This window comes from Bombina bombina, chromosome 7 (genome assembly GCF_027579735.1).
Source record: "Bombina bombina isolate aBomBom1 chromosome 7, aBomBom1.pri, whole genome shotgun sequence".
NCBI lineage: Eukaryota > Metazoa > Chordata > Amphibia > Anura > Bombinatoridae > Bombina > Bombina bombina.
The window spans coordinates 243,667,584-243,686,890 of record NC_069505.1 but is presented as its reverse complement, the minus strand read 5'-3'; the positions used below and the strand labels follow the sequence as shown (position 1 = coordinate 243,686,890).

The 19,307-nt window shown below is 38.7% G+C and overlaps 1 protein-coding gene across 1 annotated transcript in view; it reads right to left on the bottom strand.

Annotated features, from left to right (window-relative positions):
* The window catches only part of TMF1 (TATA element modulatory factor 1), a 197,874-nt gene that overhangs the window by 15,785 nt on the left and 162,782 nt on the right, over positions 1–19,307 (bottom strand). The window contains exons 14-15 of the mRNA XM_053720684.1: positions 14,305–14,424; positions 12,134–12,286 (exon numbers count right to left, since the gene is read on the bottom strand). Of these exons, the coding sequence (XP_053576659.1) occupies positions 12,134–12,286; positions 14,305–14,424 (273 nt within the window). The remainder of the gene's footprint in view (positions 1–12,133; positions 12,287–14,304; positions 14,425–19,307) is intronic.

Below are 19,307 nucleotides of genomic sequence, written 5' to 3'. Positions count from 1 at the left end.
GTATTGGTTCAAGGATATAGAACATCCATTATTATTAGTTGTGTATCAACCTGTTGGGTTTCTCTTCCGAATTTGGAGTGGTTGTTCTCTTTTAGCCTTTGTTGAAGGATTGTATTATAAAACGATTTTTTTAAATTTTTGGTGAAATTTTGAATTGTTTATGAAGTGTTGTTATCAGATTGGGTTTTTGGTGTTGGCATGCAGGATTTTTTGTGGTTCAAGTATTCAAGAAACAGTTTAGACTGAAGTCTATATTCAGACCTTTTGGTCTTAAGGTTTGCATTTCGAAGATCCATTTTGCTTCTTTTTTAAGTAGGTTGTTTGCCTGGTTACCACCTCTTATATTTTGTTTAATTTTTTGTATAGCTGTGTAGTTGAAATATTTTAGATTGCTGTTATTGCAAGTTCTGAAGTGTTTGGGAACTGGCAGGTCTTTATTTCTTTCTAGTTCCGATTTTTCTATTGATAATATGTGTTCCCTTATTCGTTCTTTTATCATCCTTTCCGTTTCACCTATATATTGTTTGTCACATTTTGTGCATGTTATAAGATATATTATGTTTGTGTCTGTACATCTTATAGTCTCTTTTATTTTATATTCCTTGTTTGTGATGCTGGATTTGAATGATTTAGCTTTTTTTGCATGTCTGCATGCTTTGCAGAAACCGCAGGGATAAAATCCCTGTAATGTTTCACCTTGAACTCCTTTTTGGATTTTCGGTTTGTTATGTTTTATGGTTGGAGCTAGTGAACTTTTTAGGTTTTTGGCCTTTTTGTAAATGAATTTTGGGTTTTGTGGTAATTTCTCTCCTAAGTGTGGATCTTGTTGTAGTATTTTCCAGTGTGATTTGATAATTTTTTCTATTTCACCTCTATCCTCACTGTACTCTGTGATGAAAGGGATGAACCATTCTTTAGATTCTTCTATAGTGTTAGTTTTATCTTTGGGTTTATATTTGAGTATGTCCTTTCTGTTGGTTTTTTGTACTTGAAGTCTTTCCACTTCTATTTCTTCCTCTGTGTATCCTCTTTCTATGAATTTCTCTTTAAGTCTCTTTGATTGGATTTCAAAATCTGTGTCTTTTTTACAGTTTCTTTTGAGTCTAAGGAACTGACCCTTTGGTATATTTTGTTTCCACCGCTTGAGGTGACCACTTGTTTCGTGTATGAAGTTGTTTGCATCGACCTCTTTGAAATAGGTTTTTGTGAGAAGCTCGTTATTTTCTATGCTAATTTCTAGGTCTAGATAATGTATTTTCTCTGTACTGTAGTCTGCAGTGAATTTTAGATTAAGTTGATTGTTGTTCATATGTTCTAAGCAGGTATTTAAATCTTGTGTTGTGCCTTTCCAGACAAAGAAGAGATCATCAATAAATCTTTTATACATGATGAAATTATTTTTGAAGGGGCTCTCTTGTAGGAATTGTGTTTCCCATATTCCCATGAACAGATTTGCGTAACTAGGGGCAAATTTAGTGCCCATAGCTGTTCCGCAAATCTGTTCATAGTATGTGTTTTCGTACATAAAAAAGTTATGGGTTAGAATAAATTCTATACAATCTATTATGAATTCTCGTTGTTCTTTTAACATAGTTGGGTCATTTCTTAAATATTTATTGATGGCATGGAGGCCATCTTCGTGTCTAATGGAGGTATACAGTGCCTGAACATCGCATGTCACTAGTATATATTCATCAGTCCATTTGAAATTATCTAACATTATTAATAGGTTTGTTGAGTCTCTTAAATATGAGTCTAAGTTTATGACGTATTTTTGAAGATATTTGTCGATATAGGCTGATAAATTTGACGTTAGTGAGTCAATCCCTGAAATAATTGGTCTGCCTGGTGGGTTAGTAAGTGATTTGTGGATTTTTGGAAGGACGTATATGACTGGAATAATAGGGTGGTTAGGGAGAAGGTAGTTGTGTTCTTTCTCATTAAGAATACCTATATTAGATGCTTTATCCAGAAGGTGTTTTAGAAATACTTTGTAAATGATGGTTGGATTACACCGTAATTTTTTGTAGGTGTTCACATCTTGTATAAGTGAATGTACCATTTCTTTGTATTTGTTTGTATCTAAGATGACTATCCCTCCTCCCTTATCCGCTGGCTTTATTGTGATTTCGTTGTTTTCTTCTAGTTCTTTTATAAGGTTTTTTTGTTTTAGTGTGATGTTATGTTTTATTTTCTTTTGTGCGATGTTGCTTATATCTTCTAAAATCAGTTTCTCAAAGGTTTCTATGTAGTTGCCTTTTTCATGTTTAGGATAAAAGTTTGATTTTTCTTTTAGCCCTGAGTGTATGAAGTTGTCTGTTTGGGTGTTTGTGATGTCATTAGTTATTTCTCTTTCGAGAGAGGTCTTCTGGAAATATTTTTTGAGGGTTAATTTCCTAATAAATTTGCTGGCGTCTATATATGTTTCAAATTTATTTAGTTTTCTTGTTGGTGCAAAAGAGAGGCCTTTATTCAAGATTTCTATTTGGGATGTATTTAGAGTGACTTTGCTAAGATTAAAGATGCCATTTTGCTTTATCTCATTCTTTTCGCTTGTTGGTTTTGGTATTGGGGCTCTCCTCTTTCTCCTCTCTGTTCCCCTCCCTCTGTTACCTCTTCTTCTGAATGGTTTCTTTTTCTTCTGGTATTTTAAAACATAACAAACCGAAAATCCAAAAAGGAGTTCAAGGTGAAACATTACAGGGATTTTATCCCTGCGGTTTCTGCAAAGCATGCAGACATGCAAAAAAAGCTAAATCATTCAAATCCAGCATCACAAACAAGGAATATAAAATAAAAGAGACTATAAGATGTACAGACACAAACATAATATATCTTATAACATGCACAAAATGTGACAAACAATATATAGGTGAAACGGAAAGGATGATAAAAGAACGAATAAGGGAACACATATTATCAATAGAAAAATCGGAACTAGAAAGAAATAAAGACCTGCCAGTTCCCAAACACTTCAGAACTTGCAATAACAGCAATCTAAAATATTTCAACTACACAGCTATACAAAAAATTAAACAAAATATAAGAGGTGGTAACCAGGCAAACAACCTACTTAAAAAAGAAGCAAAATGGATCTTCGAAATGCAAACCTTAAGACCAAAAGGTCTGAATATAGACTTCAGTCTAAACTGTTTCTTGAATACTTGAACCACAAAAAATCCTGCATGCCAACACCAAAAACCCAATCTGATAACAACACTTCATAAACAATTCAAAATTTCACCAAAAATTTAAAAAAATCGTTTTATAATACAATCCTTCAACAAAGGCTAAAAGAGAACAACCACTCCAAATTCGGAAGAGAAACCCAACAGGTTGATACACAACTAATAATAATGGATGTTCTATATCCTTGAACCAATACAATTGTAATGATGAATACCAAAAGATTAACCTGCTCTTCAACAAAAGATTATAAAAGAACAAACACTAAAAATAAATAAATTACAAAAATAGGAATAAAAATTCCAGAACCAATAATAATGCATGTTTTACCAAAAACCCAATCTGATAACAATACTTCATAAACAATTCAAAATTTCACCAAAAATTTTAAAAAATCGTTTTATGACACACTCCTTCAACAAAGGCTAAAAAAGAACAAACACTCCAAATTCGGAAGAGAAACCCAACAGGTTGATACACAACTAATAATAATGGATGTTCTATATCCTTGAACCAACACAATTGAAATGATGAATACCAAAAGATTAACCTGCTCTTCAACAAAAGATTATAAAAGAACGAACACTAAAAATAAATAAATTACAAAAATAGGAATAAAAATTCCAGAACCAATAATAATGCATCTGATAACAACACTTCATAAACAATTCAAAATTTCACCAAATTTTAAGAAATCGTTTTATGATACCCTCTTTCAACAAAGGCTAAAAGAGAACAAACACTCCAAATTCGGAAGAGAAACCCAACAGATTGATACACAACTATTAATAATGGATGTTTTATATCCTTGAACCAATACAATTGAAATGATGAATACCAAAAGATTAACCTGCTCTTCAACAAAAGATTATAAAAGAACGAACACTAAAAATAAATAAATTACAAAAATAGGAATAAAAATTCCAGAACCAATAATGCATGTTTCATATACTTGCACCAAAGCAATAATAATGGAAATAACGATTATTAATAAAAAAACTGCTTTTTAACAAACGATTACTAAAGATCAAACAAGAACACGCAAAATTGAAATTTCCCATTCCACTGTTATATTAAATTGCATCATCAAAACAAATGACTAAACCTCTAATTTACCAACCCTAGAATTGAACCAACAATAAAATATGAATTCTTGCACTAAAGGACTAAATAGAACATAATAAATATTCAAATTGGCATATACCAAAAACCTTATACTGACTCACAAACCCTGTAAGGACAGATTCTCTGACGTACAAAAAGTTATTTATGTTTTTATTATAACAATACATTCGTATTTGTGTTTACTACTGGAACAAGTTTTCATAACGTTTTATGCATTTACTTGGTCATCTGATACAAATAAGTGAAAATTCCCCCATCACCGTGATAAACTGAACCATTAATAGGTCACATGCTAAGGAATGACCAATCAAAAGCACCGACACAACAACCAATAGGATCACCAGATTGTAAAGATACAACTACCTAGGGGATCCAATAGAATCAAATCACAGAATACAAAAACCCACTGTTTACAACTGCAAGGATATGCTTGATAAAGGCTGTATTAATCAGCTGAAACGCGTTGCCTACTCCTTGCTACACTGAACATTTTCATAGTCCACTTTCGAAGTGGACCGCCAAGACTACATCAAACCACGGACCAACAAATACGCTTGAAAGATATTCTGAAGCGTTCAAGAACAACCTTCAAAGCACCTAGTCCTCCTTTCAAAGGACCGCCAAGAACAACTGAAATACCTTACCTAATAATTGGGCCTAAAGAAACCTGTGGACACCTGCAGATCGGATACTCTGAAACAAATAGAGTACGGATCTAAACAGAACACATTCGCAACAATTCAAGAGGTTTTGAAAACCTGAACCAGGCAAAAAGCCCAGCCATCTGACAAAAGGATTAACGGTTAAAGCACACTACCACAATACCCCAGCATCTACTTCTTCAAGTGTGTGTAATCGCAGAGACAAACCAACTCGACATACTGAAACCACTACAACACCGGCAGTGGCTATCCCGGCTTCCGATCCACATTCATCACAGTAAAGATTGAATTGGGTACAAAAAGAAACTAGACCAGAAACAAAGTATCCCAAAAGAAACAACGGGTAAGATTTATTATACCTACACCAACTAAGGAAGTTAATGTGAAGGACAGATAACCAAAACTACTTAACAGTGACTTATAATCGCAATATATATAGCAATTAGATAAAAACGTGTTGCAGCACGCCCGCACATACTATCCCCACGGAGGACTTAACAACAGCGCTTTTAACAAAAAGCAATTAACAATTACTCTAACGATCACGGCAGAAAGACTTTATCTTTCATAACTTATACGATTTTTACTGTATCACTTTATTTTTGTTTCACTTTTATTATTTGTTACTATTGTTGATACCATTGACGCTATTTTAATTATATTGTTGATACCATTGACGCTATTTTAATTATGTATGTTCAGCTTTAAACAAACGAATATGGTAAATATGGTAATTAAGAATTAATATTGCGAATATTCTTTGTGGATACCATACTTCTTCACAAGTCCACTATATCAAATCCATAAAAAATATCTGCAATTAAACCAAAATTCAAAAATTCAAATATACAGATATGTTTGTATAACACACTAAGTAACAGGGATTGGAAAACATATTATAACATTTTATTCACACTGTATGGTTGGCCAACCAGTTAGATTTGTTTTAAGAATCAATTTCTATTGTTTTAAATTTTATTGTATGTATTTATAATTCTAAAAATAAATAGATCTCATTGAATCCAACTACATAGTAAGACTATCTTTCCTTATTGGGTAATTAAGCACAAGCGCTTAAGAGTCTCATCCAATCCAGATTTTACCCCCACTTTGAAGTTTGTGAGATTACTTCTTCGAGACTCCCTAGCTTTTACCCCCACAGCGCATAGTTTATTAACCCAACACACCAATACACCTTGATTCTAACTAAAGCCTGACAAAATGCCTGAACGACTGGGACATCCGCCAGACGCTTGTGCAAAAGAATAGATCGCGCAGAAATCTGTCCCTTTAAGGAACTAGCTGACAATCCTTTCTCCAATTCTTCTTGGAGAAAAGATAATATCCTGGGAATCCTGACTTTACTCCATGAGTAGCCCTTGGATTCACACCAATTAAGATATTTCCGCCATATCTTATGATAGATTTTCCTGGTGACAGGCTTTCGTGCCTGAATTAAGGTATCAATGACTGACTCGGAGAAACCACGCTTTGATAAAATCAAGCATTCAATCTCCAGGCAGTCAGCCTCAGAGAAATTAGATTTGGATGGTTGAAAGGACCTTGAAGTAGAAGGTCCTGTCTCAGCGGCAGAGTCCATGGTGGAAAGGATGACATGTCCACCAGATCTGCATACCAAGTCCTGCGTGGCCACGCAGGCGCTATCAAGATCACCGATGCTCTCTCCTGCTTGATTCTGGCAATCAGACGAGGGAGCAGAGGAAACGGTGGAAACACATAAGCCAGGTTGAAGGACCAAGGCGCTGCTAGAGCATCTATCAGCGTTGCCTTGGGGTCCCTGGACCTGGATCCGTAACAAGGAAGCTTGGCGTTCTGGCGAGACGCCATGAGATCCAGTTCTGGTTTGCCCCAACGATGAACCAATTGAGCAAACACCTCTGGATGGAGATCCCACTCCCCCGGATGAAAAGTCTGACGACTTAAAAAATCCGCCTCCCAGTTCTCTACACCTGGGATATGGATAGCTGATAGGTGGCAAGAGTGAATCTCTGCCCAGCGAATTATCTTTGAGACTTCTAACATCGCTAGGGAACTCCTTGTTCCCCCTTGATGGTTGATGTAAGCCACAGTCGTGATGTTGTCCGACTGAAATCTGATTAACCTCATTGTAGCTAAATGAGGCCAAGCCTGAAGAGCATTGAATATCGCTCTTAGTTCCAGAATGTTTATTGGAAGGAGTGACTCCTCCTGAGTCCACGATCCCTGAGCCTTCAGGGAGTTCCAGACTGCACCCCAACCTTGAAGGCTGGCATCTGTCGTCACAATTGTCCAATCTGGCCTGCGAAAGGTCATACCTTTGGACAGATGGACCCGAGATAGCCACCAGAGAAGAGAATCCCTGGTCTCTTGATCCAGATTTAGTAGAGGGCACAAATCTGTGTAATCCCCATTCCACTGACTGAGCATGCAGAGTTGCAGCGGTCTGAGATGTAGGCGTGCAAACGGCACTATGTCCATTGCCGCTACCATTAAGCCGATTACTTCCATGCACTGAGTCACCGAAGGGCGAGGGATGGAATAAAGAACACGGCAGGAATTTAGAAGTTTTGATAACCTGGACTCCGTCAGGTAAATTTTCATTTCTACAGAATCTATCAGAGTCCCTAGGAAGGAAACTCTTGTAAGGGGGGATAGAGAACTCTTTTCCTCGTTCACCTTCCACCCATGCGACCTTAGAAATGCCAACACTATGTCCGTATGAGACTTGGCAATTTGGAAGTTTGACGCCTGAATTAGGATGTCGTCTAAATAAGGGGGCACTGCTATGCCCCGCGGCCTTAGGACCGCCAGAAGCGACCCCAGAACCTTCGTAATAATTCTTGGGGCTGTAGCTAGCCCAAAGGGAAGAGCTACAAACTGGTAATGCCCGTCTAGGAAGGCAAACCTGAGAAACCGATGATGATCTTTGTGTATCGGAATGTGAAGATAAGCATCCTTTAAATCCACTGTCATGTATTGACCCTCCTGGATCATAGGTAGGATGGTACGAATAGTCTCCATCTTGAATGATGGAACTCTGAGGAATTTGTTTAACATCTTTAGATCCAAAATTGGTCTGAAGGTTCCCTCTTTTTTGGGAACTACAAACAGATTTGAGTAAAATCCCTGTCCCTGTTCCTCCTTTGGAACTGGATGGATCACTCCCATAACTAGGAGGTCTTGTACACAGTGTAAGAATGCCTCTCTCTTTATCTGGTTTGCAGATAATTGTGAAAGGTGAAATCTCCCTTTTGGGGGGGAAGCCTTGAAGTCCAGAAGATATCCCTGGGATATAATTTCCAACGCCCAGGGATCCTGAACATCTCTTGCCCACGCCTGGGCGAAGAGCGAAAGTCTGCCCCCTACTAGATCCATTATCGGATAGGGGGCCGTTCCTTCATGCAGTCTTAGAGGCAGCAGCAGGCTTTTTGGCCTGCTTACCCTTGTTCCAGGTCTGGTTAGGTCTCCAGACCGTCTTGGACTGAGCAAAAGTTCCCTCTTGTTTTGCATTAGAGGAAGTTGATGCCGCACTTGCCTTGAAGTTTCGAAAGGCACGAAAATTAGACTGTTTGGCCCTTGATTTGGACCTATCCTGAGGAAGGGCATGACCTTTTCCTCCAGTGATATCAGCAATAATCTCCTTCAAACCAGGCCCAAATAGGGTCTTCCCCTTGAAGGGAATGTTAAGCAGCTTAGACTTTGAAGTAACGTCAGCTGACCATGATTTAAGCCATAGCGCTCTGCGCGCCTGGATAGCAAAACCAGAATTCTTAGCCGTTAGTTTAGTCAAATGAACAATGGCATCAGAAACAAAAGAATTGGCTAGCTTAAGTGCTCTAAGCTTGTCAAGTATGTCATCCAATGGAGTCGCTACCTGTAGAGCCTCTTCCAGAGACTCAAACCAGAATGCTGCAGCAGCAGTGACAGGAGCAATGCATGCAAGGGGCTGTAGGATAAAACCTTGTTGAATAAACATTTTCTTAAGGCAACCCTCTAACTTTTTATCCATTGGATCTAAGAAAGCACAACTGTCCTCGACAGGGATAGTAGTATGCTTTGCTAGAGTAGAAACTGCTCCCTCCACCTTAGGAACTGTCTGCCATAAATCCCGTGTGGTGGCGTCTATTGGAAACATTTTTCTAAAAATAGGAGGGGGAGAGAACGGCACACCTGGTCTATCCCATTCCTTAGTAATAATTTCTGTAAACCTTTTAGGTATTGGAAAAACATCAGTACACACAGGCACTGCATAGTATTTATCCAGTCTACACAATTTCTCTGGCACTGCAATTGTATCACAGTCATTCAGAGCAGCTAAAACCTCCATGAGTAACACGCGGAGGTGCTCAAGCTTAAATTTAAATGTAGAAATATCAGAATCAGGTTGCATCATCTTCCCTGAGTCAGAAATATCACCCACAGAAAGAAGCTCTCCTTCTTCAGCTTCTGCATATTGTGAGGCATTATCAGACATAGCTCTTAAAGCGTCAGTATGCTCTGTATTTCGTCTAACTCCAGAGCTATCTCGCTTTCCTCTAAATTCAGGTAGTCTGGCTAATACCGCTGACAGTGTATTATCCATGACTGCTGATTTTGGAAAGCCTAAGAGCCCTTCAGAGAGGTCCTACAGCATTCAGGGGACTCCTGGAGGAAGCTGGATGTCTCAGTCTGTAAAAGTTACTGCACAATAAAGCGCTAAATTAGGCCCCTACCACACATGTTAAAACAGTGGAAAGCCTCAGGAAACTGTTTCTAGGCAAATTTAAGCCAGCCATGTGGAAAAAACTAGGCCCCAATAAAGTTTTATCACCAAAGTATATATAAAAATGTTTAAACATGCCAGCAAACGTTTTATATTGCAAATATAAAAGAGTATTACCTCAGAAAATAAGCATGATACCAGTCGCTATTAAATCACTGTATTCAGGCTTACCTTACATAAATTTAGCAACAGCAGGATTTTCTAGCATTCACATCTTCTAGAAAAATCTTAACTGCACATACCTCATAGCAGGATAACCTGCACGCCATTCCCCCGCTGAAGTTATCTCTCTCTTCAGTCATGTGTGAGAACAGCAATGGATCTTAGTTACAACCTGCAAAGATCATAGAAATCACAGGCAGATTCTTCTATTTTTCTGCCTGGAACAAAATAGTACAACTCCGGTACCATTTAAAAATAATAAACTTTTGATTGAAGTAAAATAACAGCTACATTTCACCACTTCTCTCTTACTACCTCCATGTTTGTTGAGAGTTGCAAGAGAATGACTGGATATGGCAGTTAGGGGAGGAGCTATATAGACAGCTCTGCTGTGGGTGTCCTATTGCAACTTCCTGTTGGGAATGAGAATATCCCACAAGTAATGGATGATCCGTGGACTGGATACACCTTACAAGAGAAAGTATATTAATATAACTGTGATAAGGGGACAGTCTGCAGAGGCTTAGATAGAAGGTAATCACAGAGGTAAAAAGTATATTAATATAACTGAGATAAGGGGCAGTCTGCAGAGGCTTAGATACAAGGTAATCACAGAGGTAAAAAGTATATTAATATAACTGTGATAAGGGGGCAGTCTGCAGTGGCTTAGATAGAAGGTAATCACAGAGGTAAAAAGTATATTAATATAACTGAGATAAGGGGCAGTCTGCAGAGGCTTAGATACAAGGTAATCACAGAGGTAAAAAGTATATTAATATAACTGGGATAAGGAGCAGTCTGCAGAGGCTTAGATAAAGGGTAATCACAGAGGTAAATGGTATATTAATATAACTGAGATAAGGGGCAGTCTGCAGAGCCTTAGATACACGGTAATCACAGAGGTAAAAAGTATATTAATATAACTGAGATAAGGAGCAGTCTGCAGAGTGCTAGATACAAGGTAATCACAGAGTTAAAAAGTATATTAATATAACTGAGATAAGGGGGCAGTCTGCAGAAGCTTAGATACAAGGTAATCACAGAGGTAAACTGTATATTAATATAACTGAGATAAGGGCCAGTCTGCAGAGGCTTAGATACAAGCTAATCACAGAGGTGAAAAGTATATTAATATAACGGAGATAAGGAGCAGTCTGCAGAGGCTTAGATACAGGGCAATCACAGAGGTAAAAAGTATATTAATATAACTGAGATAAGGGGCAGTCTGCAGAGGCTTAGATACAAGGTAATCACAAAGGTAAACAGTGTATTAATATAACTGATATAATGAGCAGTCTGCTGAGCCTTAGATACAAGGTAATCACAGAAATAAAGTGTATTATAACTGTTGGTTATGCAAAAAACCTATGTAGACAACTATTCAGTTTGCATTTCATATAGAGACTTTACAGGTAACAAAATCACCCTCAATTTTATTCCATTTATCAGACTTTATACCAAGTATCCACAAACCTGGGGAACTCTAGAAGTTTGCAGTATCTGATGATGTCTCTAATCACAAATTCCAGACATTGATAGATCTCGACCCATAGCGCTATTTACATATCTATTTCAGACAGTTACTACTGTGACTCACAAAACCTGACTTCCTTACTTCTACATAAATGGTTAGTTTTCTTTTAAAGACAGAACCTGTATAATGACTCAGTATCACAATCAACATGTTCTGTATTTACAAGTAAATACTTGTGTACACTAAGGGGGTGGCCTGGATTAGCTTAGGTTTCACATCTACTACAAGCAAAAGGCAACAAGTTAATTATATTATATCAGTTATAGCTAACCGTGGCACTCCAGATGTTTCCCATGAAACTTAGGCAGTCTAGTTGAGCATCATGGGAAATGTAGTTCCGTAACATCAGGGGTGCCATATACCAAATGACATATGCTTGCACAACATGTAGAGTTTTATTTTTTTAACACAATGAAATTTTTTTGTTTATTTAAAATCTGTGTAGAAGGTCAAAGCTATCTCCTGGTGAAGCAATCACTTAGCTTCTTTTTGTTGTTGTTAACCAAATTGGAAGCTAAGGAATTATAGTCTTACAAGGCCAGTAGAATGTTTTGCTCTCAGAACAAAATGGTCACATAAGACTGCCCCTTCAATAATTGTACTAGAAATATTGGTAATAATATTGAGTCATCACCTGACAAAACAAGAGAAAGCCTAATCAGACAATTCCCAACTAGATTTGGTCAGTTTAGCTGTTCGCACCTGCAGCTGAGCGATCTCTCCCTCTCGCAGTTTCAACTGTGACTGTAGGTTTTCTAGAACGCTAGAGCCAGCTCCCATACGCACCGCTTCATAAAGATTGCTTCCACTGATTGACACAGACATAGATCCATAAGAGTGATCATGGGAATCGTCCTAGGATTAAAGACGGAAAATGTCACATGGAACTTGTCATAGTTCATCATAACATTGATATATTACAAAATACATTTGTGGCGCTAATATAGACTGAAAAGTTATTGAAGGCGTGTAAATACGCAACTGTTCTTCTCTATCAGAAAATCATCATCTGTTCAGTTTACTATGTGAATAGTCTGAATCGTATATCCTGTAAAGGGTCAGTAAACTTTGTGCATATAAATATAGAAAACTATTTTAAGGGACAGTACATTTTTTTATCTGCGCAACAAAAGTGATCCACAGGATTAAAAGAGATCTGCCAGCAAAACTAAAAGTTTAAAACATTAAATACCATTATATTAGTAGTAAAATATGCATTATTTTACAGTCCCAAGACAAACCCATTGAAAGGCCTCTGGAATGTTATCTTACTTCCTTTTCTGTAGCCAATGAGGAACAGATACAATCAGCCAACGTGTGGGAGGTGTCAAGGTTCTGTATTCCATAGAATGCACTTTAGCCTCTCGGGGGATGGAAAAAAACTAGAATTTTCAGACTATAATTACAAAAGAAAGCAGCCAAAATAAATAATAAAACATTTTTAGGTGGAATGACATTGAGTTTACTGTCCCTTTAAATACGCTAAAAATATTTTCCATGAGATACGATTCAGCCAAAACTTACAGGAAGTTAATGACCATGTACAACTAACATTTATAAACTGAATGATCAGTGGCTGAACCGCACAACTCCAAATACTCCATTTGTGGACCGTGACAAACACAAAAACAAAATGTTGTCTCAGCCCAGAAACACCATTTACAAAGAAACTAAAAAACAAAAAAACATTATTAGATATTAAAAAGAATAAGAATGTGTCTGGATTGATGAGAAAAAAAAATATTAAATTAAATATGTCACCTCAGCTCAGTACTTTGCTGCATACTGGATACACAGAATCTAGACATTCTGCAACTGTTTGCCTAAACCACATTTGCTAGAAGCATATACTGGCATTAGACATACTGTGACACTAAACCATCTCCAAATGACTTTCCCCTGTTCTGTAGTCACCCACTAAATAATGTGATTCAATTCCTTAATATAGGGAGCGCACTATAACTTGTAAACAAGTTAGATAAGTGAGAAATAGAAAAAAATCGGTTAAAAAACCCAAGAGCCAGAAATATCTGGGCACCATAAGATGACCACAACCTTAGCAACTCAAAAAAGGGCCCATTTTAATGGATTCGAAAGATCTAGTTCAATTTAAAATATCTGTAGAGCGGTTTGGGGACTATAAACAAAAAGGACTAAAAACTTCAGTAGGGAAGCGAGGCTGTGCCAGCTGGGCGTGTCACAAAGGGGGAGGGGGGCTGTGCCAGCTGGGCGTGTCACAAGGGGGGGGCTGTGCCAGCTGGCCATGTCACAAATGGGGGAAGCTGTGCCAGCTGGGCGTGTCACAAGGGGGGGGGCTGTGCCAGCTGGCCATGTCACAAAGGGGGGGAAGCTGTGCCAGCTGGGCGTGTCACAAAGGGGGGGAAGCTGTGCCAGCTGGGCATGTCACAAAGGGGGGGAAGCTGTGCCAGCTGGGCGTGTCACAAAGGGGGGGAAGCTGTGCCAGCTGGGCGTGTCACAAAGGGGGGGGGGCTGTGCCAGCTGGGCGTGTCACAAAGGGGGGGCTGTGCCAGCTGGGCGTGTCACAAAGGGGGGGAGGCTGTGCCAGCTGGGCGTGTAACAAAGGGGGGGGAGGCTGTGCCAGCTGGGCGTGTAACAAAGGGGGGGGGGGGGCTGTGCCAGCTGGGCGTGTAACAAAGGGGGGGGAGGCTGTGCCAGCTGGGCGTGTAACAAAGGGGGGGGGGGGGGGGCTGAGAGTTCTGATTCTCTACCCATCTATAGAACAAGGCAAGGGCATTCTGCATGGATCCAGAGACCAATTTCAAGGGGCCCACAGAAGCCATGGAGTTGTTCAATATACAGAAAAAGAAAATGTAGGTGGATGGAACAAAAATGGCTCTCGAGCGTTACCTTACCTGTGAGATGAATGATGCCTGCAAACCTGAGAAGTCTGTGCCACTTATAGAGCTTGAGCGAGACAACGTAGGAGTTGTGGCACCAGTGTCTGCAGACGGAAGGCTGTACGATTTCCTCTCCTTTAAAAGACAAGTATAGAGTAACAATACCGTACAGAACTGTGCAATAAACATGGGTTAATAAGGTTATTGCGCTTCCCATATGGCGTAAAGCATAAGGAAGGCGCTAAAAAGCAAAAGGTCAGTATTTACAGAGTAAATTAATTCTAATAACAAATAAACTAATGTTCCTTTTAACGTTTTATCGGAGACTCATTTTTCTTTCATGATTCAGATAGAAAATACAATTTCAAACAACGTTCCAGTTTGCTTTTATTATCTAATTTATATAATTCTCTTGGTATCCTTTGTTGAAGCAGCAGTAATGCACTACTGGTAGCTGACTGAACACATTGTATGAGCAAATGACAAGAGGTATAGATAGGCAGTCACAAGTCAGCAGCTAGCTCCCAGTAGTACATTGCTACTACTGACCCTACCTAGGTATGCTTCAACAAAGTATACAAAGAGAACAAAGCAAATTAGATAACAGATCTAAAATACAGCTTAAAACGTTCTATCTTTAAGGCATAGGAAAGTTAAAGGGACATGAAACCTAATATTTTTTCTTTCATGATTTAGGTAGAAATTACAATTTTAAACAACTTTCCTTGTTACTTCTATTATCAAAAGTGATTTATTCTCTTGAGATCCTTTGTTAAAGGAGCAGCAATGCACTACTGGTTTCTAACTAAACACATGGGTAAGGCAATGACAATCAGTATAAATATATGCATCCACCAATCAGCAGCTAGAACCTAGGTTCTTTACTGCTCCTGAGCTTTCCTAGATAATTCTTTCACCAAAGGATAACAAGAGTAGGAAGCAAATTAGATAATAGAAGTAAAATTAGATAATATATATATATGCCCCCTAGATCAATATAAAGAATAAGAGTAAGGTTGACAAATGTGGTAACACTACAATAATAATCAAAAATGAAAAATAATAATTGGAATATTTCAATAAAAACAGAGATAAAAATTGAAAATAAAAATGGTAGTAACGATAAAATTAAAATAAACAGTCCTGTATAGCAGGCAAAAGTAACAAAAATAAAAAAAATAAAAAAAATGAATAAAAAAATAAAAAACAAATATTTATAAAAAAAAAGAAAATGTATGCTTACCTGATAAATTTGTTTCTTTTTAGACACAATGAGTCCACGGATTTCATCCTTACTTGTGGGATTACGCACCACAGCAGAGCTGTATATATAGCTCCTCCCTTCCCTCCCACTCCAGTCCTTTGACCGAAGTTAGGAAGAGAAAGGAAAAGCTAAGGTGCAGAGGTGTCTGAAGTTTAACCAAAATAATAACCTGTCTCATAGAACAGGGCGGGCCGTGGACTCAACGTGTCTAAAAAGAAACAAATTTATTAGGTAAGCATAAATTTTCTTTTCTTTTTAAAGACATGATGAGTCCACGGATTTCATACTTACTTGTGGGATACAATACCAAAGCTATAGTACACGGATGATAAGGGAGGGACAAGACAGGGAACCTAAACGGAAGGCACCACTGCTTGAAGAACCTATCTTCCAAAAACAGCCTCAGCCGAGGCAAAGGTATCAAATTTGTAAAATTTAGAAAAAGTGTGAAGAGAGGACCAAGTTGCCGCCTTGCAAATCTGTTCAACAGAAGTATAATTTTTGAATGCCCATGAGGAAGCAACAGCCCTAATGGAATGAGCCATCATTTTTTCAGGAGGCTGCTGTCCAGCAGTCTCATATTCCAAACGGATGATACTCTTCAGCCAAAAAGAAAGAGAAGTAGCCGTAGCTTTCTGACCATTACGTTTTCCCGAAAAAACGACAAATAAAGAAGACGATTGACGAAAGTCCTTAGTCGCTTGTAAGTAAAATTTTAAAGCACGGACAACGTCCAAATTGTGTAGCAGGCGTTCCTTCTGAGGAGGAGGATTAGGACACAAGGAAGGAACAACAATCTCCTGATTAATGTTCTTGTCTGAAACAACTTTAGGAAGAAAGTATTAAAGATGTTTAAGCAGAGCGCTGGTTAGAGAGAGGATACCACACAACTTACAAAGGAGAAAAGATCCTTTGCTCTTTTCAAATGTAATGGAGTTAAGAGGTGATAGTAAGTGCGCTAAAAGAAGCTAAAGGTATCCTTAATTCGAAAAACTTGGGTATATGCAGTATATGTATTAAAAATTGTAGAAAATATCTATAGTGCAAAAATTAATCAAATGTGGTAAAAGGTTCTGCAATCCTATTTAGAATAAGTGGAGAAAGGTGTATTTACAAAAAAAAAATTTTAATTTTTTTTTAAACTTTAAGTGTATCTTGGAAAATTGTATCTATCTTGGTAATTGGTGAAAAACCATAAAAGTTTTATAATCCCTACAGTAGGGGAAACTACAAAAGCTAAACAGTCTATCAAATGTGTTCTATTCTAAAAAGAAAAGATTGCTAGTTATATGTAACGAATAGCAGTGTTGCAATATACTTGCAGTGTGTTATTTTATAACAAGAAAAACCGATGTGTGTCAAACAGTAAAACTGTGCATTACTAAGTGCTTAAAAACAATAATATCAGGTGCTAATGATATATACTAGATATCCAAAAGTGAATACTTGGATTATGATGTGGGGTAAACAATCTAAAAAATTACTTGAAACCCTATTTGTATGTATAAAATTTTTATTTGTACATAACCAAAAATCAAAATTAAATTTAAGCTAAGACAAGGGGACGTCTCCCCAAAGATAAAATATTAAAATCAATATTTGTACAGAACAGGTTGAAATTACACACCAGGTATTTCGTAAGCATATATGTTTTGCTGAAAACTGTATTTGTAATCCACTCTGTTTATACAGGGAAAAGCAGCCTCTTTGTCATACAGCAACTGTTTGGTAAATATCGTTGCCTTGTAAGTAGGCTTTGCTGACCAAGCTCGAATCTGAGCAATAAGCAATAATGAGACTTCTTATAACATGATACAGTCAGTTTACCTTATTTATCTTTATCTTGTAAGGTTCTTTTTACTCACTTCACCTCTTGTGTGAGACCGATATCGTCTGTTTAGCTCCAAGTTCCAAACCGAATCAGTGCGCCGCATGTGTCTTGGCGTCTGACGTCATCGGTACAATTCACAGCTGTTAATACTGGTTATCGGCTCTACAGATGTTCAAATCGCAAGTTGTTATCGAGATAGTTATCTCTTCTATTGCAGCCAAATGTAATTCCCAGCACTTGATGCAAGCAGGAGAGAGGAGGTATAAGCATAAAAAAATTATTAGATATGTAAATAACCCGGGTTACTATAAAGTGCTTTGGAAAGTCCTCAGATTTGGAATGTCCTCATTCGTGTGATATTTTGACAAATAGCACAGCCACTTTGATCTAAGAAGACTGAATATCTGGTACATCTGCCAGACGCTTGTGCAACAAAATAGATAAGGCAGAGATCTGACCCTTTAGGGAACTCACTGATAACCCCTTCTCCAATACTTCTTGGAGAAAAGACAAAATCCTGGGAATCCTAACTCTACTCCATGAGTAGCCCTTGGATTCACACCAATAAAGATATTTACGCCATATCTTATGATAAATCTTCCTAGTTACTGGCTTACACGCCTGAATTAAAGTATCTATGACCGAATCAGAAAACCCTCGTTTGGATAAGATTAAGCGTTCAATCTCCAAGCAGTCAGCTGCAGAGAAACTAGATTCGGGTGACGGAAAGGACCCTGAATGAGAAGGTCCTTCCTCAATGGAATCTTCCAAGGTGGCAGAGATGACATGTCCACCAGATCGGCATACCAAATCCTGCAAGACCACGCAGGAGCAATGAGGATCACTGACGCCCTCTCCTGTTTTATTCGAGCAATAACCCGGGGAAGGAGCGCAAACGGGGGGGAATCAATATGCTAGGGTGAAGGACCAAGGAACTGCCTATGCATCTATCAGCTCGGCCCAGGGGTCCCTGGACCTGGACCCATATATCGGAAGCTTGGCATTCTGACGAGATGCCATGAGATCCAACTCCGGCCGACCCCATCTTAGAATCAGGTTGGAGAATATTTCCGGATGGAGTTCCCACTCTCCTGGATGAAAAGTCTGCCTGCTCAGAAAATCTGCCTTCCAGTTGTCCCCCCCCCCCCCCCTGGGATGTAGATCACCGACAGATGGCAAGAATGGGCCTCCCCCCACTGGATTATCTTAGCCACTTCGGTCATCGCCAAGGGACTCCTTGTTCCTCCCTGATGATTGATGTAAGCCACTGTCGTTATGTTGTCCGACTGGAATCTGATGAATTTGGCCAAAGTCAACTGAGGCCAGGCCTGAAGCGCACTGAAAATCTCCCTCAACTCTAGAATGTTGATGGGAAGGAGAGACTCTGCCTGAGTCCATACTCCTTGAGCCTTTAAAGAGCCCAAGACTGCTCCCCATCCTAAAAGGCTGGCATCCGGAGACAGCCACCAATGAAGAGAGTCCCTCGTCTCCTGATCTAGGATTATTCGAGGAGACAACTCTGTATAATCTCCATTCCACTGCCTGAGCATGCTTAGCTGCAGAGACCTGAGATGAAACCGAGCAAATGGTATGATGTCCATTGCCGCCACCATCAATCCGATTACTTCCATGGACTGAGCCATTGACGGCCGAGGAGTGGACTGAAGGACTCGACGTATTCAGAATCTTTGACTTTCTGACCTCTGTCAGAAAAATCTTCATGGATATAGAGTCGATTAGAGTCCCCAGGAAGGGACCCTTGTCTGTGGAATTAACAAACTCTTTTCCAGATTTACCTTCCAACCGTGAATTCTCAGGAAGGATAGCACAATGTCGGTATGGGACCTTGTTAGCTGATAAATGACGCCTGGATTAGAATATCGTCCATATAAGGCGCCACAGCAATGCCCCGCGGTCTTAGAA